Below are 25763 nucleotides of genomic sequence, written 5' to 3'. Positions count from 1 at the left end.
GCGCTAACGTCCATCTCCCCCAATTTTCTTTGGTTACATTTTTGTTCCTCAGGCTCAGAGTTCAGAAAATGGGGAGCATTCCACTTCCCTCGTTGTCACTACTAATTTCCAGTTCCAGCTCCTCCATTTTTGGAAGATCATCAACGTTTTCCTATCCTCCCGGGCGATTCAGGTGAGTCTTGCTCCTTCTTCCTTAGTTTTTTTCTCCGGTTCGTACTGGAAGTGGATCCTATAATTTCACAATTGTCAGCTGAATTTTCTCATTTCTATTCCAGAAAGGCGGAAGCACTATCCGTTTCCTGCGATTACTCCTGTTTTGAAGTAAAGCCCTCTTAACTTTCCACTTTTCAATTGCCATCATTTTGTACGGTTTTCTACTATATAACTATATATTATCCTAATTTTAGTAAAATTGATTCATGTAAAGTTCAACGTTGTTTGCTTGCCTACATTTACAATTTTGATTAACTGAATTTCACTTACTCCATAGTCACGCTATAATTCTTCGCAGAGGTATTTATTTTCTAGAAGTGTAACCCTCTGTATCCCGGTTTACTCTTTTCTTCATTATTTGTTTGCTTTCTTTTCTCTGGGTTTATTTCATAAACACTATGGGGGATACTCGATAGCTCCGGTTGTTATGAATTTGCTAACTTCTTAGGTTAAGAGGTTTAGTCTATCTGAAGGAGTTTGGTGGTATTTGAGCTTTTCTGGAACTTGATAACTATTGCAGGCGCTTTTTATCATCTGTATACGAGCAGAAGCAATGGATATATCATAGGCTTCCTCTTTTTTCTCTTCTTCTAGGTGACAGTAGTGGCTAAGCCAGTAATTCTGATAAGGGGATTCATAAAGAAGAAAAATACAAAATGGCACGCTGATTTGTACCTTTCTACTCTTATGTGTAGGGAATTCGAGATCTTTTTTGAACAAGAAGACATAATTTTCACCTATTTGCCTAGTTTAACTTCGTGATGATTGAATCCCCTTTGTAGCGTATGGCTCAGTCACTGGACTGGTGGAGAAAGGAGTTATGCTAATTAGGTGGTGAGACCTTATTCTGTAACATATACACTCTTTAACCAAAAAGTCATTCAACAACTTTTTTTATTAAATTCCCAAATGATTTCTCTTTCTTCAATTTTCCTTACCCTAGAGGTTAATAAGTATTAGAAACATGGTATTCCTGATAACTCTAGTTCCATCAGAACTTACAAGGCATGCAACATGCTGAACTTGAATTCAGTCAGTTTTCTCTTTATAATTTATCTATTTTGGCTGTCCAGAATTATTGAACATATTGTGGTTGTATAGTGGAGGTGGTAATAATAGATGTGGAATCTTTTTTTTTTATGGGTTTGGAGATAAGGGATGTCTCTTATCGACCTCCAGGAACCAAGATCGATCTATTGAGTCAAGTCAACCTTTCCATCCCTGAAAAAAGGTACAGTCTGTTGCTAAAATTCAAATGCACTACATTCCATTACTGCTGTAGAAGTCCTTTGTCATCTTTCCAGCTGATCCTGGCTAAGAGCTAACTAGAGATTACATTGTTCATTTCTTGATTGGATAGAAGCACACATGAGATCAAAATCCAGTGTTTCATAAAATTTGTGAATATCCTAACTGTTAATAATATATGTAAAGACATATCAAGCAGTCTACGGAACAGTATCACTATGAAGAAACTAGAATCTCAAATGCTGATATGCATTTGAAGAGGCTCTCTGTGGATTTGACATGGATCTTTTGTAGTTTTGGCTTGATATTTGGACGGAGTGGCAGTGGAAAAACTACTCTATTGCAGGTGTTCCTTTTGATTTTGTCTTTTGTAATCAAATTCATTTTAGTTTTTCTCCTTTCAACCTCCAAAAGGTACTTTGTTCAGGCTGGTTTTTATCTTTGACCTTCTCCATGCAGCTGATTGCAGGGTTAAGCAAACCAACGTCAGGTTCCATATATGTGCAAAGATATAGTGATGATGATGAACAAATTAAGTCTCCTGAACCCTTACAACCTGAAAGAGTTGGCATTGTTTTCCAATTTCCTGAGAGGTACTCATTTCTTGACTGTGTGTTTCATGCATTGTCAGGATTTTCTTTGCGACACAATGCAATTTTAATCTTGAGGTTCATATTAAACATAATGCATTTTCAGTTACTGTTTTTACTGAAAAGACAAAAGCTCCTCCAGTTATCAATTTATTCCAGGTGCAGATTGCATGAATCATCAGCATTGCAATTAACTAAACACTATTTGTTTACCTCTTAATTCTGGTATTATTTACATAAGTATAGATTTATATATTTACATACATATTGGTAAAGTGAGTATTGCATGTGTTAGGTAGGAATATAAAGTTTAAACAGTTCTTTTTGGTTCCAACAACAGTTTATTTAACTTGATTTTGTCTGTTTCACTGTTCTACAGATACTTTGTTGCCGACACTGTTCTTGATGAAGTTACATTTGGGTGGCCAAGACAAAAGGGTGGCCTACAATTAAGAGAGCTTCTTGCTTCTAGACTTCAAAAGGCCATTATGTCGGTATATTCCTTTTAAGTGTGATTTAAACTGTCATTTAATTTTCTCTTCCAAATGAGAAAAGCTTGTCTACTTTCCAGCAAATTATGACAGCTTTTTATGTGGTTGATAACTCCTAGGTTGGTCTAACAGGAATATCCTTGGATAAGGATCCCCATTCATTAAGTGGTGGCTACAAACGTCGGCTAGCCCTTGCTATTCAGTTAGTAAGGATTTCTCATCTATGAAAAATAGGAAGTGTCTATGTGCATTTGTATAAACATGCGTATGCCTATTTGTGTGCAAAAAATTATTGATATTTTGATTGATTATCTGTCTGTTAATATGTTTTCTCTTTGCACAGGTCCAAACACCAGATTTATTAATATTGGATGAGCCTCTTGCCGGTCTTGGTATGAAGAAGCTTTCTATGATCTACTTCATTTTGTTTTTTTGGATTACTTTTTTTTTTTCCTTTTTGATGTTTTTCCCTTATTAGGTATTTGATTATTCATCAGTTTGTTATTCTCCCACATACGTATGCTTTTAATGCAACAAGAGTTCTGGTTTTACAGAACAAGAATAGTTGTGATTTCTAGGTTTAAGTTGAAAGGGTACAAGGGAATCGATATGCCTGCACAAGGATTTTACTTTTGTTATATTTGATGAACAACCCTTTTTTGATTCCATCTCCCATATTCTGTAATCTGAGTAATCTGTTCTTACAAAAGTCCCAACTTGTTATTCTATGACAGAAGCACCAAGATTGTAAACTCTTAGTAAACCCTATATGCTGAGCTGTTAATAATGACAAACAAGCAAGAATAGGACGACTAATCAACTTTGGTAATATAAAGAATAGAGTCACGGGTTATGCTACCTGCTTTTACTTTATGAAGAATATGCTGAAATATGTAAATCTTTCTGCCATAGAATATTAATATTCTTTGTTAGGTTGCATTATCTAATTCTCCAGAACTAAAGGCAACCAGGGTGGGAACTCTATATCTATTTTAGAGGAACTCTTCTTTGGCTTCACTTAAAAGCAATTTTTTTGCTTCTTCTTGTAGAAGCATAGAGTTCCTTGTAGGGCTATCTGATCTTATTCTCCAAATGGTTAAATCGATGTACAAATCATTGTTGTGTTAAAACACTCTTTCTGCTATCTGTGTACTAGCTCTCATATTTGCTTTTGCTAATATGTTTTTTTTTTGAGAATGGTAAAGTTGCTTTTGCTAATATGTTACAAGGGCTATTTTGAAATTTTTTGTATAGTTAATTCTTTGCTATGGTTGGTACAAGTGAAGTTCAAGAGCTTGCTGATTAGATCATACCTCTCTTTGGATTGCATGTAGTATAATGGTAGTGAGGCTTGGTTGTGGTATTGAGCAGCAGGACTATGGAGTGAAGCTATTCCCTCAAAGATTTTGAAAGCTTATTTTACTATTTTTTTGTTTGGTATGATATAGCTAGCCTAGTCTATTTTTTAAAAATGAATTACTTGTTTTTAAATATAAATAAGTTATTAGATGGACAATTTTTTTTTGTTTTTTGTCCCCAACTTCAACTATATTCCTAACCTCAGTTTCTAAAAAAGTTCATTGTTTATGAGGGAAATCAGATTGGAAGGCTCGTGCAGATGTGGCAAAATTGTTAAAGGATCTAAAGAAGGAGCTAACTTTACTTGTTGTCAGCCATGACCTCAAGTAAGTTCCTGATTTGGTCCACATATGTTATTTTATTGGAAATGAATCACCATACTAGATGTCTAACATGGTTCACTCGAGGTTTTTATTGATATCGAGAAAATTTATCGACACTTTCTGGTGACGTCTTGAAGGAAGTCATTTATCCATAACTTGTGAACTCGGGAAACTTTTCACAGACTCCCTGTCCCTTTTTCTTGATAACTGGGAAATCTGTTGTTTGCCACTTCCAGACTTGGTGGATAATGGGATTTTTCCTCTACCCTACTCCACTAGACTTGGATCATCAGTCAGGATTCAAACTCCTGCCCTGCGACTACCATACATGCCGCATGTACTACCTTTGCCACTTCCTTGGTCACATTTGGTGGTCCCATAGTGATATTAGGTGTCATGATAAAGAAATATTCATTTACTCTCCGTTTCAAATTGCATATCTTGTTTGCCTTCTACAATTTTAAAATGTAAAAGCACTGAATTTGTATTTTATTGACAATATGTGTGTTTCTGTATGAGGAACAGCCAAAAAAAGAGATGCCTCCCCGGGTCAGCTCAATTGGCAAAGGTTGAGGGACTTGTATCTTGATTCACAAATTTGATCCCCATGCCAAAAGAACTCAGTTCAATGTTTAAGTAGAGAATGGTAGAGGGGCGGGCACATCATCCCAGAATTTCGAAGGTTGCGGTGGCCCAAAGGGTTGGCTCTGGACAGACTTCTTGATCTTAAAAAAAAGAAGAAAAAAACAGGCAAACAACAGAGTAATTCTTCAAATGTTGAAAATGTAAAATTTGAGTGTGTCAAACTTTTGATTGTTTGCAATAAAAGGTGAAAACTTATCAAAGAAATGGGAAAACTAAAACAATCAATTTGAAATAGAAGGGGTAGATGATGTAAGGATATGCTTTTACGCTTACACAGTTGGCAATGTCTGAGTAAAAGATTAATCAATCAATTTTGCCCTCTAAGCAAAACTAGTTGGCCGGTTATATTTTTCACTGCTACCCTAGAAGGATTCAGAAAACTAGTTTTGGCCACTATCTTCCACAAGTGAGATAGAACTGCATTCAACTCTCAACTTAGCATAGTCAAAAAATGGCATTTAATTGGAAGACATAAATCATTATTTTGTTTCTGGTACTTCTATTTTCCTGGCAATTCATTTCTGGTTCTTGATTGATATTTAACTGATCGCAGCTGACAGTGAAGATGAGATATATGTACCTTGTGCTCTTATTGTATTAAAAATTTGGTTCCTTCTCTAATAGCTGCATTGGTGGTTATCTGTAGGGAGTTGGCATCTTTGGTAGATCAATCTTGGAGGATGGAAATGGGAGGAGCACTTAAAAGAGAGCCACTACCCATTTAATACTCAGAACTTATAATGTTCCCAATAATCATTTTCTGATGTAATAAATGAGGTATGACTATGCTATGAGGCCTCTTTATCATCATGCTCTTTCAGTTATGGCTGATCTTCATAGACTGGGAAAATGATTAGAGTTCAGGAGTAGCAAATGTGAACAATGCTCACAAGATAAAAAATGACTGATTTTGCATCATTGGAAAGGCCCTTGTTGTGAAAGTTAGGATATGCCTTTCATGTACTCTCTTACTGTATTTAGTGCCTATCACTCTACCAGGCTATCACACAGTATTCTCCTCTAGTTGCGATAGAAGATATATCTACTGATTGATAAAAAAAAGATGTATCTACACAATACAATTTCTAATATTTAGTAAGTTTCTTTTTTTATTAGTTTATATCTAGAAAGTTAAACTTTGCAAGAAGAGATAATTATTGCAACCTCACCATAATGTGAGGATTCAACAATTTAAAGAACATCTTAGCATTGTTAGCATGATGGACAACTAAATGATTGTATATATTAATGTAATTATATAGTGATATAAATTAGCATGATCATATACATTTGTTGTAGAATCAAAGGAATAAATATTGTGATAGAATAGCTGATTTGGAGGGATAGCAAGGCAGATTTAGAGGGATTGAATAGCAGATTTGTAGAGATAGAATAGTTGATCTTTAGGGATAGTAATGGTGGATCTTTAGGGATGTGTAATCTTTATTTCTCTATATAATGGAAAGACTCTCACTTTGAGAGGCATTTCAGCAGAAAATTGACATGGTATTAGAGCCTTCTCTTGGCTGTCTTGTTTCATAGAGTCATCTGTGGTTCCTTCTAATTTTTTTTTGAAAATCTTGGTTTTTGATTGACTGTTCATCGACAATTAGTCCTACCACCTGGGAATTTTGTTCTTGGTCATTCTAGTTGCTTTCTTGAGTCTTTTTAGTTTTCATAGCTATTCAAAAGCATGAATTCACATCACTTTGAATCCTTCGGTGTTCGTTTTATTGGAAAAAAATATTCTTCTTGGGAGTTTCAGTTTTAGTTGTTTGTCACCGGCAAAGAACTATGGGGACATATAGATGGAAGCGATCCTGCTCCTACTGATGCAACAAAGCTAGGTGAATGGAAGGTTAAAAATGCTCGGGTGATGGCATGGATTCTAGGGTCAATTCACCCTCTTATTGTTCTTAATCTCAGGCCATACAAGACAGCTAACGCCATGTGGGATTACTTACAAAAGGTTTACAACCAAGATAATAGCGCAAGATGCTTTCAGTTAGAGTATGAAATTGCTAATTACTCTCAAGGAGGTTTTTCTGTTCAGGATTATTTTTCTGGATTTCAGAACTTATGGGCTGAATTTACAGATATTGTCTATGCCAAAATACCTACTGAATCTCTATTAGTGATTCAGGTAGTTCATGAGCAAAGCAAGCGAGACCAATTTTTGATGAAATTACGCTCCGACTTTGAGAGTGTTCGCTCTAACTTGATGAATCGTGACCCGTCTCCCTCTTTGGATGTTTGCTTTAGGGAATTACTTCATGAAGAGCAACGTCTTGTCACACAAAATGCTTTCAAGAAAGAAAATGATGTCACTGTTGTATTTGCTGCTCAAGGTAAAGGAAAGGGCAGGGATATGAGTAGAACCCAATGCTACATGTCATGCCCCGGGCCTACACCCCGGATGTGGCTGGCACTTGAAGACCATTGCTGGCCTCAAGCGAACCCTTTGCCTTGCTTACTGACTCAGTGGAAGACTCTAGACAGTAATACAATGATCAAATTGAACTTACTCAAATAACTTAATCTAATAGCTTAGAATGTTTAAAAGTCAACATTCAACTTGGCCAAAATGGCTACTCAAGTCTTAACATATGAAATAACAATGTAAAGACATTCGACTACTAACTGTCTATGAAGCCTCTAAAACAAAGAGGGATGTCGGGACAGGACCCCCGATCATCCTAACATCTAAAAGACTAAAAACAAATAAAGGAGTCCTCCGGAATGCAAGGAAGCTCACCAACAGTCTCTGAAGGCTCAAACTGGATCAACGAGGCGCTGGGTGCTGATCCTGGTTACCTGCGTCTGCATCATAATGCAGGCCAACTGACATCAATACATTGAATGTACGAGTATGCGAGTTGGAAAGCTAAAACAAGATATAGGCTTGAAAGGATTCTGAAAGAAACACTTACCTGGCTCTTCTCAACTTCTGAATAACTTCACTCAAATATAAAGCAATAAAGCACATGCAATATATATAAAGCTTATAAAACAGTTGCAACCAACTTACTTCGTTAAAGATAAAGCAATAACAAACTCAACTTTACTCATATAAGAAAATAATATGGTTTCTGCAGAAGATTCTCTAACCGACAACCACCACTATGAGCCTAAGTGGTGATACAACGTTCTTACCATCACGTTGCCAGACTGTCTTGTACTTTGCCGTCATATAGAACTACTTAACTTAGTGGATACACTAGCTTAACTTATGTGATCATCTAAAAAGTATGACCCATTAATACCCATGATGGCTACATGGTTTATGGAGACTTGAGTTAATATGAACTCGCATCCCTATATCGGTGCTCAATACTACTCCCAAAAATATACTTAGCTCAGATGTTTTAAAACAACTCCTTTCTTTGGTTTGAGATAATTACTCAAAACTTAGCTTAACGCTTTCTTGGAATCGATGCTCCCTTTTCTTGCTCAAATGTGAAAACATTTATAAACTTTTTGGGGAATAGTTAGTTCCCTTATAGCTTTTTGAGAAATGAACTCAACTCTTCACTCTTTGCTTAACTTGAAACTTAAGTCTTAAAACAAAGTTAAAACGTTTGTTGAAGACTTTTGAAAACTTTAAAAACTTTGCTTGACTTTCTTCTTAACTTCTAGACTTGACTCTTAACTTCTCTCTGACTTTGATCCTAACTTTCCTTGAATTGGATTATGGATTCAAGGTTCATGATCTCAAGTTTATGGATGATTTCATGATGTTTATATGTACCTTAGAGTGTTGGAATCAACTAGAAAACATAGGTATATTGCTAAGGAACAAGTACGAAAAGGTGGGGAACGAAAGGGGAGAATTGGCGTCCCTGGCGCTCTGGGGCGCCAGCCCTCAAAGTTCAGAGAGCTTGTTGTGGCTCTCTGGCTGGTGCGGCGCGCCAGAGCCCAAAAGTTCAGAGGAACTTTTGTGGCGCTCTGGGAGGCGCGGCGCCCCAGCCCCCTCCCCAGAAAACTCTGAACTTTCTTCTTCGTTTTTCAACTCTAAACCCTCTAATTTCACTTGGTTCTTTCCCCAAACACTTAGAATCATCAATAACCTCAATATACAATAAATTCAACTCGAAATTTCACCCGGAAACATGAATCAAATCATCAAGAAACTTCAACAACACAATCCACAAGAATTCAACGAAACTTTCAACAATGTTCATCAAGAACTCAATTTCTAAATTTCAAAGACCTAAATTCGCTGAATGTAATCATGGTTGGCGCGTGGGTGAACTAACCCAACGCTATGTGATCTCACATACCTGGTAGGAATAAATCCTTGGCGAAAACCACAACTAAATGGATCGATCTTGATGAATTCTTGCCCTTCTTCTTTCTCCTCTTTTCTCCTTTCTCCAAGCCCTAGCGTAAAATTCCAATTTCTAAAACTGACTAAAATTTTATTTGACCCATATTAAACTCCTAAAAACGGATTAAAATAATAGGGCAAGGAAAAGACTAAAATACCCCTTAAAAATCCGGATTGGACATTTCCTTATTTGAACAACCCAACTTTCAATGGGCATATCTCACTCATACGAACTCGCAATTTCGCAAACTTGGCGGCGTTGGAAAGATCATTCCAAGAGTTTTCCAACCATATCTAGAAGTACACCTAACTCATCCTGAGCTAGGAGTTATGGCCGTGTGAAGTTGACCAAAAACTCACTTTTCCTAACTTAAACAAATTTCCAGGATTGTCACTATTTCCAAAAACGATTATTTCAAGTTCTTAGCTTCTTCCTAGCTATTTCAATTCGCTAGATGTTACACTACAGTTGCAAGGAATATGGTCATATTGCTAGCAATTGTAGCAAGAAGTTCTGTAATTATTGTAAACAACAAGGACACGTTATCAAAGAGTGTCCCGTGCGCCCTCAATATCGTAGGATCAATACTTTTCAAGCTGGGATAAATGGTTCCACTAATGATAACTCATCTTCAGGACAAGTTTTTTCTCCTGAAATGGTACAACAAATGATCGTGTCAGCCTTTTCAGCATAGGGATTACAAGGTAATGATGTTACATCTAATTTTTGGATTGTTGATTCAGGTGCTTCCAATCACATCAACTCAACGAGCATCCTAAAAAATGTTTGTAAGTATCAAGGTCCATCACAAATACAGATTGCCAATGGTAGTAATTTACCCATTACCAAGGTTGGGGACATTACTTCAACTTTCAAGAATGTTTTTGTTTCACCAAAGCTCTCAACTAGTCTTATTTCAGTTGGGCAATTGGTAGATAACAATTGTGATGTGAATTTTTCTCATAATGGTTGTCTCGTGCAGGGTCAGGTGTCGGGGACGATAATTGCGAAGGGCCTTAAAGTTGGACGATTGTTTCCTATACACTTTTCAATTCCTCCTGTTCTATCTTTTGCTTGTACTTCTACTGCTAGTACGACTGAGGTTTGGCATAAGCATCTAGGACATCTAAATTCTGTTGTGTTGTCTCATTTATCAAATTCTGGTTTATTGGGAAATAAAAATCAATTTTCAGTTGCTTCCATTGATTGTTTTACTTGTAAATTAGGCAAAAGTAAAACTCTTCCTTTTCCTAATTTTGGTAGTCGTGCTACAAAGTGCTTTGATGTCATTCATAGTGATGTTTAGGGAATTTCACCAATTATTTCTCATGCTCATTTCAAATACTTTGTGACATTCATTGATGATTATAGTCGGTTTACATGGGTGTATTTTCTTCAATCCAAATCTGAGGTATTTTCCATGTTCAAGACATTTTTGGCTTACATTGAGACTCAATTTTCTACATGCATCAAATTATTAAGATCTGATTCTGGTGGAGAATATATGTCTTGTGAATTCAAAAAATTCTTGCTTGACAAAGGAATTGTCTCACAACACTTTTGCCCATATACACCACAACAAAATGGAGTTGCTGAATCGTCATCTTTTAGATGTCACTCGTACTTTATTGATTGAGTCCTCTGTACCAACTAAATATTAGGTGGAAGCTTTGTCTACCGCTGTCTATTTAATTAATAGATTGCCATCTAAAGTGCTAAATTTTGAGTCTCTATATTTTCGTCTTTATCATCAAAATCCTAACTATAGTGATTTTCATACATTTGGTTGTGTTTGTTTTGTGCATTTGCCTCCTTCGCAGCGCAATAAACTTTCTGTACAGTCTACTAAATGTGCTTTTATGAACCCTCAGGGGTTGGCCTGCTGGCAATTGACTTGAGCCTTGGGGTTTGCTCCCTTTCAAGGTCTCAAGTTCGAAACCCACTAGGTGCAAACAATTTCTGAGGGCCATCGGACTGGGTAAAACCTGAATTAACCGTGGTGCACTTGCGGGAAACTCCTTGCCGAGGGCCTGTGCACCCCCGGGATTAGTCGGGGCTCAAAGAGACTCGGACACCCGGTGCAAATAAAAAAAAAAATAAAAAAAAATGTGCTTTTATGGGTTATAGTACTTCACAAAAAGGTTTTATTTGCTATGATCCATGTTCTCACAAATTTCGTATTTCTAGAAATGTTGTTTTCTTTGAGAATCAATATTTCTTTCCTGCGATTGTAGATCCATCGTATGTTTTTCCTCTTCTTCCTACTTTTGAGGATTCATCATCTTTTTTTAAGAGGTTCAAACCTGGATTTGTGTATGAACGACGTCGGCCAACTTTATCCTATCCCGACACTGATCCGCCACCTGAAACTGTACCACAACTAGAATCTGAGAATTCTTCAAGATCTAGTCCTCTTGAGCCTACTCGATGATCTACCAGAGTATCTCGTACTCCTAATTGGTATGGCTTTTCCTCTACTTTATCCAACATATCTGTTCCATCTTGTTACTCACAAGCTTCCAAGTATGAATGTTGGCAGAAAACAATGGAGGAAGAACTTTTGGCTCTTAAAGAAAATGACACAGGGGACATTATTTCATGTCCTTCAAATGTCCGCCCTATTGGATGTAAATGGGTTTATTCAATCAAACTTCATTTTGATGGATCTTTTGATCGGTACAGAGCTCGATTGGTTGTTCTTGGTAACGGACAAGAGTATGGGGTGGACTATGAGGAGACTTTTGCAGCCGTAGCCAAAATGACTACGGTGCGAACTATCATTGCCATTGTTGCTTCACAAAACTGGTCTTCGTATCAAATGGAAATCAAAAATGCTTTTCTCCATGGTGATCTTAAAGAAGATATTTATATGAAACCTCCACCTGGTTTGTTCTCATCGCCTACATCAGATGTATGCAAGTTGAAGCGGTCTTTGTATGGATTAAAACAAGCTCCAAGAGCTTGGTTTGATAAGTTCCGGTCTACTTTGCTACAATATTCTTTTGAGCAGAGCAAATATGACTCATCTTTGTTTCTTCAGAAAACATCTACAAGTTGTGTTATTCTTTTGGTGTATGTAGATGACATTATTATCACAGGAACTGATTCTTCACTAATCACTAGCCTCCAACAGCAGCTTAAAGATTCTTTTCATATGAAAAATCTTGGTACACTTACTTATTTTTTGAGTTTGGAAGTTTATAATGTTGCTTCAGGTGTGTTTCTAAACCAACACAAATATACTCAGGATCTGATTTCTTTGGCTGGTCTTCAAGATTCATCCTCCGTAGATACTCCATTGGAATTGAATGTGAAGTATCATCGTGAGGAAGGCGATCTTCTTCCTGATCCAACTATATTTCGACAATTATTTGGGAGTCTAAATTACCTTACTATTAATCGGCCTGATATCTCTTTTGCAGTTCAACAAGTTAGTCAATTTATGCAAGCTCCCTGTCATCTCCACTTGGTGGCTGTTCGTCGCATCATTCGGTATCTTCTAGGAACATCTACTCGTGGATTGTTCTTTCCAAGTGGTTCTCCTATTCGTCTTAATGCTTTTAGTGATTCTGATTGGGCGGGATGTCCTAATACTTGTCATTCAGTCTCTGGTTGGTGCATGTTTCTTGGAGAGTCATTGATATCTTGGAAGAGTAAAAAGCAAGATCGTGTGTCAAAATCTTCAATAGAGGCTGAATATCGATCCATGTCTACTGCTTGCTCTGAGGTTGTATGGCTTCGTGGATTACTTGTTGAGATTGGATTTCCTCAATCTCATCCTACTCCTCTCCACGCTGACAATACAAGTGCTATTTAGATTGCTACTAATCCAGTTTTTCATGAGAGGACCAAACACATCGAAGTGGATTGTCATTATATAAGAGAAGTTGTAGATAAATGAGTCCTTACTCTTCCACATGTGTCCAACGATCTTCAAATAGCTGATGCGTTTACAAAATCCATGGCACGGCAACGCCATCAGTTTCTAGTAGGCAAATTGATGCTTCTTGATCCACCAACATCAATTTTAGGGGGGATGTTAGCATGATGGACAACTAAATGATTGTATATATTAATGTAATTATATAGTGATATAAATTAGCATGATCATATACATTTGTTGTAGAATCAAAGGAATAAATATTGTGATAGAATAGCTGATTTGGATGGATAGCAAGGCAGATTTAGAAGGATTGAATAGCAGATTTGTAGAGATAGAATAGTTGATCTTTAGGGATAGGAATGGCGGATCTTTAGGGATGTAATCTTTATTTTCTCTATATAATGGAAAGACTCTCACTTTGAGAGGCATTTCAGCAGAAAATTGACAAGCATGACTAATTTCCGTGTCCACATTGATGGAGGAAATGAGTTGCTGTCTCCTTATACGATCTCGGACAATGCTCACCGTGAGCTAGCTTTTGTGGTTGTCCTAATGTCCATTTTTTCACAAGAATACTAATTCAACAATTATTAGCATTACAACAACTGATCAACCTTAATGATTATAGCCCATTTCTCCTACATTGGCGTTACACATGGAAGGAAGGAGGTACTCGTTTGTTCTTCTGTGTTAACTTTTGCTCACACCTCCATACTACATACTCCTACTTATTAGTTGTATATATTACCCTTAAAGCTCTAACAGTTGACGCGCAAAGGATCAAATTATCACTCTTTCTTGAACATTTTTCCGTCTTGAGCTCCATCACCAAGTCTGAATTACAAATTGAGATAAAGGACTGAGATGATGGCGCATAAGTATGTTTACGTAACAACAGAAGAGAATGACTGCAATTCTATGTGGTTTTACTTGCAATCAGTGTCTGTTTTAATCCAGTACCCTTTATCGCTGGTAAAGCATCATAACTTGTACCAGTTGGAGATACTTTTAAGGCATGGAAGCCAGAGGAAACTTTTTATCGACTGCACCACTTGCTCCAGGGTCCAGAGTTGCAAATCTTTCAGGAAATATTCTAATTTCATCCTTTAGTTGTTTGTTCTCATCTTTAATTGCTGAGGATGAACACTCCTTTTAAACAGTTTTAGGACCTACAACAATATTAAAGCCTAGGTGTTAAGTGATATATCCTCCACTGAGGTAGTCAACCCCTTTTACCCTTAATAGAATGAGATCTTCAGGAATGTTGAGAGGTCATAGTGACCCAAAATCACTCAAGGTTATGCTTGGAGTACTTTGTCATATGATGTTTTATAGAACTAGAAATTTTAATAGGATCCTTGCACTTCTTGTTGCATATTAGTTCTTCATTTATGTTCTTTCTTCGCGTTTCCCTTAGTTGATTCCGGCAATCATCTCTGACAATTTATAATGACTTGCAGGTTTTTATGAGACGTGAATTACATACAATTCTTGGAGAGGTGCTCAAGGTTATTGATTTTACTTCAATCCCTGACTATTGAGATCTTCACATTTCATGTAACCTCTTAAATGTAATTAACAGTTTCTGTAATGAGTTTTGAGATAGTTTCTAACTTTCTATAGCACTTAGTTTGCTCTTCAATTTTAATTAAAGTTTGATGGGTCTGCAGCATTTTCTTTGTCCTAGTCTCTTTCCAAAAGTTTTGAATGTCGATTGGAATTTTGTTCAAAATATGTATTATTGTATGCATGCATTGGTAAATAAAATTACACTGTTGAACATACATGAATAGTAGCTTTTCTAGTTGTGGCAGTGAAGGCTTGAACTTCCATTTTTGCTGTAGTTCTGGGTGTATTGTTGTTGTTCTCTTTTTAAGCCTTAAAGTGCAAATGTGCTGAAGCTAAACAGAGAGAACAGAAACTTCAAAACATGCATGCACACTTCAATCTTGCTATCATTGAAGGGGGTTTTTCTTTCTTCTTAGAAACCAACAATACTAGTAGGTGATATCTTTCTATTCGTTTTAGCTTCGGTGGATAGAGTCACACGTGTATCCCGTAAAATTAGTAATGGTGCACACGAACACCTAAGTTGTCAAAAAGAAATAAAATAGTTAGGTAACTTGTTACTCAGAAAACGGCAACTTAGTGGCCAAGCAAGAACAAGTGATCTAGTCAAATTTTATTAATTCTTCCAATTTGTCATGAAATTGTTTCTTAATTTATCAGGATCATTTTTAATGCTTTGTTAAGTAATTACTCTTATCCCATATTAGCTGTCCACTTTTTCCTCTACGAGCTTTTAAAGTAATCATAATTAAGATAAGTAATTTTACTAATTTATCATTTATCCACTCCTTTGAAAACTATTTTTTTTTTAACTTATAAGCTTGATTATGCTTTTAAAAAAATATTAATTGTAGGGGTGGAATTGAATAATTAATTTTTCCTTTAGTTTGATAAATGGACAAATAATTTGAGATGACTATTTATAATAAGTTGGACATGACATCTAATATAGGACGGAGATAGTAAAATTTCATTTTCTTAAGATAGTTGAAATTTCTTTCCAAAAAATGTTTGTTTTCCCTTTTTAATCCTTTCTTTCTTTTTTTTCTCCGAAATCCTTATAACTTTAATTAGTTAGTTATTTCCTATTTTGGTTAGTAGTAATATTTACATACATTCTGTAATCTCTTTTTGTTTTGTTTTATTTTTTTTTGAATTTTTCATTTGACTCCGATTCAAGAGCCCACAATTGAGCTCGGACTAAATTGAGTTGTTATCGCCTATTTTGGTTAGGTTATTGCCCTCGCGCCCAGTCAGCGCCAAATTTCAAATTCTCTTTAGGTCGGTTGTGCCTATAAATAGTTCCCAATTTCGCTTCTTCTCCAAACCGATCCCCTTTCACCCCGGCTTCTATACGATGACCATATCTGAGAGAAGCATGAACCGGCCCGTCGGAATCAAACCGGATCCGTCCAAGAAGCCGGTTTACCTCACCAAAGCACAGAGAGAGCAGTTAGCCCGTCAGGACGAGATCGCCGATCAGAAACGCTGCCACGAACATCTTCAGGCTAAGTACAACTGCCCTTCCTCCGATAACCACTATTGCGGCAAGAACCGAAAAAGAGATAGAGACAGGAACAGTGACAGAGATAGAGAGAAGGAACCGAATCGAGTTAGATTGGAGAATCCGGCAGAGAAGGAACTTGAAGCTATTCATGAGCAATATTTGGGATCTAAGAAACCCAAGAAACGGGTGATTACATCCAGTGCAAAACTCCGATCATCCTTCGACTGGCAGAACTCTGAAGACACTTCTCGTGACGTCAACCCTCTTTATCAAAACCCTCACGAAGCCCGTCCACACTTTGGTCGCGGATTCTTCGGTGGAATCGACAGAAGGGAGCAGAAGAAGCTTGCCTTCAAGAATGAGAGGGAGATGCAGGAGGAGATTTGGAAGAAGGGAGGTGTTGAGGCGACTGCAGTAGAAGCAGCTGCCTTGAAGAAGAAGGAACAAAATGCTGATTTGTATGACACTTTTGACATGAGGGTTGATCAACACTGGACAGATAAGAAGCTGGAGGAAATGACAGAGAGAGATTGGAGGATATTTAGGGAGGATTACAACATATCCTATAAGGGGTCGAGGATACCCCGTCCCATGAGGAATTGGGCCGAGAGCAAGTTAACTACAGAGTTGCTTAAGGCTGTTGAGAGGGCTGGCTACAAGAAGCCTTCTCCTATTCAAATGGCTTCCATTCCGCTTGGACTTCAACAACGTGATGTGATTGGTGTAGCAGAGACTGGTTCAGGTAAAACAGCTGCTTTTGTTCTCCCTATGCTGAATTATATCACTAGGCTTCCTCCATTGAGTGAAGAGAATGAGGCAGAGGGGCCATATGCGGTTGTAATGGTGCCCACACGAGAACTAGCTCAACAAATTGAGGATGAGACCGTCAAGTTTGCACACTATTTGGGTATCAAAGTTGTTTCTATTGTTGGTGGGCAGTCCATAGAAGAGCAAGGTTTTAGAATTAGGCAAGGCTGTGAAGTTGTGATTGCAACACCTGGGCGACTTCTCGATTGCTTGGAGAGACGTTATTGTGTTATGAACCAGTGTAACTATGTTGTTCTTGATGAGGCTGACCGGATGATTGATATGGGTTTTGGACCTCAAGTTGTTGGTGTACTGGATGCAATGCCTTCAAGTAATATGAAACCAAAGAATGAGGATGAAGAGCTTGATGAGAAGAAGATTTACCGTACCACTTATATGTTCAGTGCTACCATGCCACCTGCTGTAGAGCGGCTGGCTAGAAATTACTTAAGAAATCCTGCTATCGTGACTATTGGCACTGTTGGAAAGGCTACTGACCTCATTACTCAGCATGTCTTCATGGTAAAGGAATCTGGGAAAATGTTTAAGCTGCAGAGGTTTCTGGATGAGCTTGGAGATAAGACTGCTATTGTGTTCATCAACTCTAGAAAGCGGGTTGACACAGTTACCAAGAATCTGGATAAATCCGGCTATAGGGTAACCACACTGCATGGTGGGAAATCACAGGAGCAGAGGGAAATCAGCCTTGAAGGATTTAGGACAAAGAAGTATAATGTGTTAGTTGCTAGTGATGTTGCCGGTCGTGGAATTGATATACCTGATGTGGCCCATGTGATTAACTATGATATGCCAAACAAACTTGAAGCATACATCCATCGTATTGGACGTACAGGTCGTGCAGGAAAGACAGGTGTAGCCACAACATTTTTGACCTTGCAGGATACTGAAGTCTTTTATGATCTTACGCAAATGCTCATCCAAAGCAACAGTCATGTTCCCCCCGAACTTGCTAGGCACGAAGCTTCAAAGCTCAAGCCGGGAAGTATTCCTGGCAGACCACCTAGGAGGAATGATATTGTTTTTACTCATTAAAGTTGGAACTCATGCATATTCTATCATAGTGGTCAAGAGTAAAGAGTTCATATAATGGTATCTGCTGAAAGATGGAGTTGGTAGATATGGTGAAGGACTCCTACATAGTGCAGTGGTAAACACACAACCAGTTATTTTATAAATATTTTTCATTCTATTACTAACAACAAATATGTTGTTAACTTTCCTTAAGGCATTGTCACTTGGATTGTTGGCAACTGAGTCTTTCTGTGAACATCTACTCTCTTGTTTCTTATATTTCTTTAAACATTACTGTATCTTCTGACACTGCCTGCGCAGTTTTGGTTTTCCTTATATTTCTGTTATACTTTACTCTATCTCAGGTACTATGTTCTTACTTATGATTGTGATTATATGACAACAACATACCCACTCTAAACCCATAAGTGGGGTCTGGGGAGGGTAGTGTCTATGCAGACCTTACCCCTAACTTGGAAGGTAGCTGTTTCCAATAGACCCTCGGCTCAAGGAAAATTGATTGTGATAATATGATGCTGAGAATTTCACTGTGCTGGTAAAAAATTTCTTTACGTAGTGTTCTCCTAACCTTTTTACCCAAAAAAAGGAACAGATCAATGGTAGTATAGTGCAGTATGCCATGGCACTCCATTGGGGGGTTGAGGGGTTGGTTTGCAGAACCATTCATATGTCTTACCCCTTAGTAACAGTCAACGGGACTATGCAAAGCATTCAGCTTGAGGTTTCATGCATTGAAAGTGTGGATTTAGTTACGTGAGATTTGCATGCATTGCTCACTTACACTTAGTTATGTTTAGATTATGACAGATTGCTCACTTGATGGTGAAGCATATCAAGAGTTAGATAATGATCTTTTTAGGTGAAAACAATCTGAGGCCCATTGTACCATCGACACTTGTAGAATTGATCATACTACCACTATGTAAATGAAGTTCAGAAGGCTCTTGATTGATTGCAGGACATGCTTTAGTGTTTTGTTTTGGCCCAACTTTCAAATGATTTATAGTTTTCAGCTTATTTCATTCTATCAGTATAACAACAAGGCCCTTGAGCACCTTGTAAAGATGGAAAATGATTTTTAAATCATCAGCAATCTGATGGAGGAGGAGTACTATGAGTGCATCAGGTGTACATGTAATTTCCCCGTAATAATCACAGAGAGGGATGCACCAATAATTACTCTGCGGGAGAGAGAATAGCCATCCTTTTTAGTAGTCATCCTTGGTGTCCTATTGCTTATGCACCACAAGCGAACTACTTGTTTAACTGGACAGAACCTGGGGAAGCATTGGATAATGCATGAGAAATGTGGTTTTAGATGCTTGAATTAGTTTTATGGTGGAAGAAGTAGATGTTGGCACATATAAAAGTCAACTTCTGCTTCCATATAATATATAATGTGAAATGCAGGTAAAATCAACATATTGCATTTCATGTACTGTCAAAGTGCCTTCTCACTGTAAAGAAAGATGATGAGACATTGGGTTAATTTCTTGTGTGTGATTGTGCAGCACAGATTGAAGCTTGGGACTGATATCCTGTAGATAATAAGCAATTGAACAGGCATGAACTTCTTTAGCTCCTCGGAGTTATCCTAAATACTTTTTAATAACAATACATTTATACTTTATTAATGAAACATTTTTTCGTTCCTTGCTTACATCCTTTTTGCAATATTTCTGTCTATCTTTATGTATGCCAACATTCTGACACCCACCATTTGTGTATATATGATTGTTAGCTAGGCTGGCCTTTGCTCTTGTATTGGGAATTGGTGGTGGTGGTGGTGGAGGTGTTACTGTAAACAAATATTGGATAACCTTTTGTTAGTTTGCTTCTTATGTGAATCATGTTTCTGATTCTCTTGTCTGTTTTATATCCTCCCTTGTCACTAGCATGCTTTTGCTTTTGCTTTCCTTCAGGTTTCCACCGGGATGTTTATATTAGCCGTTGGAAGAGGTACTCTTTTGTCTATTATTTTGTTTTGAAAGAATGAAACAACATGGATTAGACAACATGCTCTGGCAATCTAAATAAGAGTGTCATGGGTTGCTTTACTTTCTTTTATTTTGATGAATATACAAAAAATGCTGAATCTCTCTGCCATAGAACTTTTTAAGATTCCATAATAGGTTTTATTATCTACTTCAAAAACTAAAGGCAATCAGGGTGGAAATGCATCTGTTTGAGAGGAACTTTTCTATTGCTTCACTAAAAGCAAATTGTGTTTGGTTCTACTGATTAATGGATCCATTAACTGATTTGGCATGATATTTAGGCCCTTGTAACTTTGGAAACAAATTTAAATACTGTATCCTCGCCATCATGTGAGAATTCAGCACTCTCACTGAGAGCATTTTAGCATGACAATACTTTTTCGACAATTCTTAGTGTTGCAATAATTGATCAAACTTTGTGTGAGGATACAGCCCATTTCTATTGCGCAGCAGTACATAGAAGGAGGAGGTACTGCTTTATTCTTCTGTATTACTTTTTGCTCACACCTTGACATAATAAATACTACATTTTAGTTGCATATACTACTGGTCTTTTCTCCAGTATTTTCTTTTCATAGCTGTTTTGATATGTTTTACTTGAGCCAAGGTCTATCGAAAATAGTCTTTCTACCTCAAGTCCTCTACAGGTAGGGTAAGGTTGCATACACCCCACCCTCTCAAGACCCCACTTGTGGGATTTTACTTGGTATGTTGTTGTTGTTGTATCCACTTCATCATTTGCTTTGAAGTTAGAAGCTTCCCAGGAAATAATTCTATTTGTACATATTTTTTTGGATTGTTCTCACATGTCAATCCTTGAGGATGAACTCTTATCTGAAATATTTTTAGGACCTGATACTGTCTTCAAGAAGCAGAAAAACTTGTGTAATGCTTTTATACTTTTATGTAAAATGTGCATCAATCTTTTTTGTTACAGCTAATATGAAATGTCATCTTAATGTTTAGATCATGGAAAGAGTTTGGTAGGTAGGATAAAGATATTAATTTCAGGATAAAATTTGGGATTAACCTTATTTATGTTTTAGTTTGTAGTATTAACTAATCCTGAGATTTATTTATGGGAAAATTACCTATCTACACACCATTATTTACTATATTTTCTATTATTCCTTGCCATTTTAAAATAATACAAAAATCCCTCTTTTTCCTCCAAAAACCCAAACGTCCGGATACATTGCTCTTCATTCCAAACCCACGTTTCCCCACTCCTATTTTCACTCCTTCAATCTTTCCCTATTTTCACTCCCATAATCTAATTAGTTATCTCCCTCATCCTAAAATTTGAATTTCAAAAGATTTCTCTCTCTACTTAATCAATTTCAAATCTGTCAATAGGTAATTGTCCTCTCCACTTTGTTGTTCGTTTTTTTTTCCATCAATTTTCTGATACATATGGATGCTCCTTCGTTTAGTAGTGGGATTACCCAATTACATCTAACACTGACCGAATTTATGATTATGATGATCATAAATGGGCTGAAAACAAATCTAAAAGCTTGCACGATTCATTTACAACGACGAATCAAAATTTTGAGAAAGCAAAGTCAAAGAAGGATGTACCTTCGTTGTCTAAAGTGGATGTGGAAAAAACACCCAAGAAAAGGGGTAGAAAAGTTGCTCCTGTAATTTCTCGACCTACATCACCCAGGGTATCTGTTTCCTAACTGATACTTTTTTTTTTTTTTTGATATCCCCCATTGTTAGTTGCTTCAAAAAAATTGATACATTGTTGTTAAAGTGATATCATATTACTATGTGTCTTGATTTTAATGTATTAGGTTGATACATAAAACCCTAGTTTCGTTCTCTATTTTAATTTGTGTTATGAATGTATAAGATTATAAAGTTCAAATTATATGATTAGCTGTAATATGTATAATATTGTATCGCATTCTAACATGGTTCAAACCTGATACAAAAATATCACATAATGAGTATATGATGTTATATTTAGTACCAGATACAAAATTTTGACAATTTTTTTTTACTTTATCAAGTTTTAATGAGTATCAGATAAACTTTTATCAGTATGTATTAGTTAAACAGTGATATACCTTGTAGTTGCAATTATGTATCACATACTTCAATTTTTTTGTTCACATTTTAGTTTCAATCAGTTTTCAACTAGTTCAACATGTATTATGTAGATTTTTTTAGTTGATGAACGTTATTTTAGAATTGCAGTCTTTGAAATACGTCATTAAACGAATTTCAAAGCACTCGCTAAGGTTTGGCTCTACGTACAATATGAATTTTATCGAAGAGTTTGAATTGCCCACAGGAGATGAAGGTATCAAATAATTCAATAATACTTTTGTTGGGTCATACCTCAATATCCCAAAATGTAACTACCAAGGATAGATCACAAAGTGTTTGTTGCTTTTGGAGGTGGAGTAGGACAACATGGACTTCATATTCGTCATGCCAATAAAAATGTTTTGCATTTTAGTATCAAGAAATTTGCAATCATAATTGGTTTGAAATGCACATGAAATTGGAGATTTTAGATATCCAGATTCCATAACGAGTAGGCTAGTTCAAAGGTACTTGACCAGGAAAAAGAATAGTGTAAACAAGAGATGGTTGGTTCAACGTTTTATAATGGATATTTGGGACAACATCTAGGATGTTGTTCAAATGACAATCCTTTATTTCATTCATACATTTATTTTCTCTCAACTAGGTGATACACATATATCAATCGAGGATTTCTTAATGGTCGAAGTTAGGAGGTATCAACAGTTTCCTTAGGGACAACTTGCTTTCTCAAAGTTGATGAAATCACTTAGGCAGGAGTTCACCTCTGAAAAACTAATGTATCGGTTATTCGGCATGTCATATGCTCTTAATGTTTGGATATATGAATGTGCTTTTTGTAGTAAATGAAGAGATTGTCATTAATGCTATCATATCCTTCTTTAACAACAATTATTCATTTATCACAAAAGCACATTCATATATCCAAACATTAAGAGCATATGGCATGTCGAATAACCGATACATTTGTTTTTCAAAGGTGAACTCCTGCCAAAGTGATTTCATCAACTTGGAGAAAGTAAGTTGTCTCCAAGGAAACTGTTGATACCTCCCATCTTTGATCATTAAAAAATCCTCGATCGATATATGTGTATCATTGAGTTGAGAGAAAATGAATGAAGTAAGGGATTGCCATTTAACGACATCCTGGATGTTGTCCCAAATACCCATTGTAAAACGTTGAACCAGGCGTTCCTTGCTTACATTATTCTTTGCCTTTGGGAAGGTACCTTTGAACTAGCCTACTCGTTGTGGAATCTAGATATCTTCAATGTTTTCTGTGCATTTCAGACGAGTTATGATTGCAAATTCCTTGATACTAAAATGCAAAACATTTCCATTTGCATGACGAATATGAAGTTCATATGTGTTGTCCTGCTCCACCTCCAAAAGCAACAAACACTTTGTGATTTGTCCTTGGTAGTTACATTTTGGGATATTGAGGTATGACCCAAAAATAGTATTCTTGAATAATTCGATACATTCATCCCCTGTGGACAACTCAAACTCTTCGATAAAATTCATATTATACGACCTTAGTGAGTGCTTTGAAATCTGTTTAATGATGTATTTCATAGACTACAATTTTAAAAAAAATCTACATGCTAAACTGATTGGAACAAAATTTTTTAAGTATGTGATACATAACTGCAACTACAAGGTATCTTAATGTTAATTGATACAATAATGACAAAAGTGTATATGATACTCATTAAAACTTGATAAAGTAAAAAATCTGTCAAATTTTGTATCTGATACTAAATATAACATTATATATTCATTATGTGATATTTATGTATCAGATTTAAACCATGTTAGAATGCGATACAATATTCTGCATATTACAGCCCATCATATAATTTGAACTTTATAATCTGATACATTTACAACACAAATCAAAATAGAGAACAAAATTCAAATTTTATGTATCAACCTAGTACATTTAAATCAAGATACATAGCAATATGATAATATCACTTTAACAATAGTATATCAAATTTTTTGAAGCAACTAACAACAGGGGATATAAAAAATTAAAAAGTACCAGTTAGGAAATAAATACCATGGGTAATGTAGGTCGAGAGATTGCAAGATCAATTTTTCTACCCCTTTTCTTGGGTGATTTTTCCATATCCACTTTAGACGATGAAGGTATATCCTTCTTCGACTTTGCCTTCTCGAAACTTTGATTCATCATTGTAAATGGATCGTGCAAGCTTTTAGATCTGTTTTCAACCAATTCAGGATAATCAGAATCCTAAATTCGATCAGTGCTAGATGTATTTAATTAGGTAATCTCAATACTAAACATAGAGAAAATTGATTAAAAAAAAATGAAGAGCAACAAAGTCGAGAAGACTATTACCTATTGACAAATTTGAAATTGATTGACTGGAGAGAGAAATCTTTTGAAATTAGGATGAAGGAGATAACTGATTAAATTATGAGAGTGGAAATAAGGAGAGAGTGAGGAAACGTGGGTTTGGAATGGAGAGTAATGTATCCGGACGTTTGAGTTTTTTGTAAGAAAAAGAGGGATTTTTGTGTCATTTTGAAATGGTAGGGAATAATAAAAAATATGGTAAATAATGGGGTGTAGATAGATAATTTTTCCAAATTTAAGAGATTGTCCATATATTCTAATGAAATTTAAAAGATTGTCGATGTATTCTCCGTGGTAACATGGAGTGGATTAGAAGCAACCACATATATATATATATATATATATATATATATATAAACCCAAGCGTCTGCATTCATCTCCACCCTACACATGTAGTGCTATCTCATATGTGGACATCACATCCTATTATTAGTATACTAGAATGTCAATTGTCATGCGCGTTAAGCCTTCAATTATTAAAGTAGACAAATTACACCATAAAATATATATTATTCTGTGTGTTTTAATGTGTTTGATTTGGATGCAGTTAAAAGAAAATTTTAAATTTTGTGATCTTAAATTATACATTTTGCTAAATATATCAAAATGTCATTTAATCTTGATGTGCTATGTAGAAAATTAAAAAGTTGCTAAAATACAGAGGAGACGTCTTTTTTCAAACGGATTAAAAATAAAAATAGTACAAATAAATTGAAACAGAGAAAATATTCACATTGTATTTACCTACCAATACAAAAAAAACCAAATTAAGTTTCCACCTTTCCCGTGAAATATGACCATTTGGTTCCCCATCTTCTTTCTTTTTCTATTTTCTCAGGACCCTATTGAATCAAAATGCTAAACAGTTGAAACTGGAAAGAATACTGCAAGCTATTATTCCCTTTTTCCTATTTATTTGTCAAAAAAAAATTAATTTGATTTTTCTTTTTACTTGTCATTTTTGACAAATTAAGAAAGAATAAGTTTTTTTCTATTATACCCTCAATTAATAACATTGAGTTAATTTTTTTGAAAAATTTAGTAAGTAAATGTATTTGAGACCTCATCAATTAATAGTAAAATGGTAAACTTACTACATTAACCATTATTTTTTAATAGGTGTGTCAAGTCAAAATTTAACAAATAAAAAGAGATGGAAGGAATATTATTTATAAGTTACAAGTCTGTGCCATAATGGTTTAGCCACACTAATTTTGAGTATGTATACGTAGACATCTCAATTCATTTTTTTATGTCCGTTGAAACACCTTCAAAATTAATGTGTCACATCAGCATATTGGTTTAGCCA

The 25763-nt window shown here is 36.0% G+C and overlaps 2 protein-coding genes across 2 annotated transcripts; both read left to right on the top strand.

The window, feature by feature from the left end:
* Positions 1-27: 27 nt before the first annotated feature.
* LOC125836579 (ABC transporter I family member 11, chloroplastic) lies at positions 28-14702 on the top strand. The gene is made up of 11 exons (XM_049515767.1): positions 28-172; positions 276-321; positions 1365-1444; positions 1756-1807; positions 1921-2054; positions 2431-2545; positions 2662-2748; positions 2886-2934; positions 4143-4227; positions 5516-5646; positions 14541-14702. The coding sequence occupies exons 1-10, from the start codon at positions 69-71 to the stop codon at positions 5592-5594; spliced, it is 831 nt and encodes a 276-aa protein (XP_049371724.1). The 5' UTR covers positions 28-68; the 3' UTR covers positions 5595-5646; positions 14541-14702.
* Positions 14703-15914: 1212 nt separating this feature from the next.
* On the top strand, positions 15915-19799 carry LOC125836671 (DEAD-box ATP-dependent RNA helicase 21-like). The gene is made up of 2 exons (XM_049515874.1): positions 15915-18131; positions 19427-19799. The coding sequence occupies exon 1, from the start codon at positions 16007-16009 to the stop codon at positions 18014-18016; it is 2010 nt and encodes a 669-aa protein (XP_049371831.1). The 5' UTR covers positions 15915-16006; the 3' UTR covers positions 18017-18131; positions 19427-19799.
* Positions 19800-25763: the final 5964 nt, after the last annotated feature.

Source organism: Solanum verrucosum, unplaced genomic scaffold, assembly GCF_900185275.1.
Source record: "Solanum verrucosum unplaced genomic scaffold, falcon-dt-bn FXZP01000278.1, whole genome shotgun sequence".
In the NCBI taxonomy this organism is placed as follows: Eukaryota; Viridiplantae; Streptophyta; class Magnoliopsida; order Solanales; family Solanaceae; genus Solanum; species Solanum verrucosum.
This window is presented reverse-complemented; position numbering and strand designations above follow the sequence as displayed.

Bases quoted from the DNA above. Each gene is read 5' to 3' on its own strand.
- LOC125836579 (XM_049515767.1), top strand. From the start codon at position 69: ATGGGGAGCATTCCACTTCCCTCGTTGTCACTACTAATTTCCAGTTCC. The intron at 1,445-1,755 runs GTACAGTCTGTT...GATCTTTTGTAG, and splicing joins CTTTCCATCCCTGAAAAAAG to TTTTGGCTTGATATTTGGAC. The intron at 2,749-2,885 runs GTAAGGATTTCT...CTCTTTGCACAG, and splicing joins TAGCCCTTGCTATTCAGTTA to GTCCAAACACCAGATTTATT.
- LOC125836671 (XM_049515874.1), top strand. From the start codon at position 16,007: ATGACCATATCTGAGAGAAGCATGAACCGGCCCGTCGGAATCAAACCG.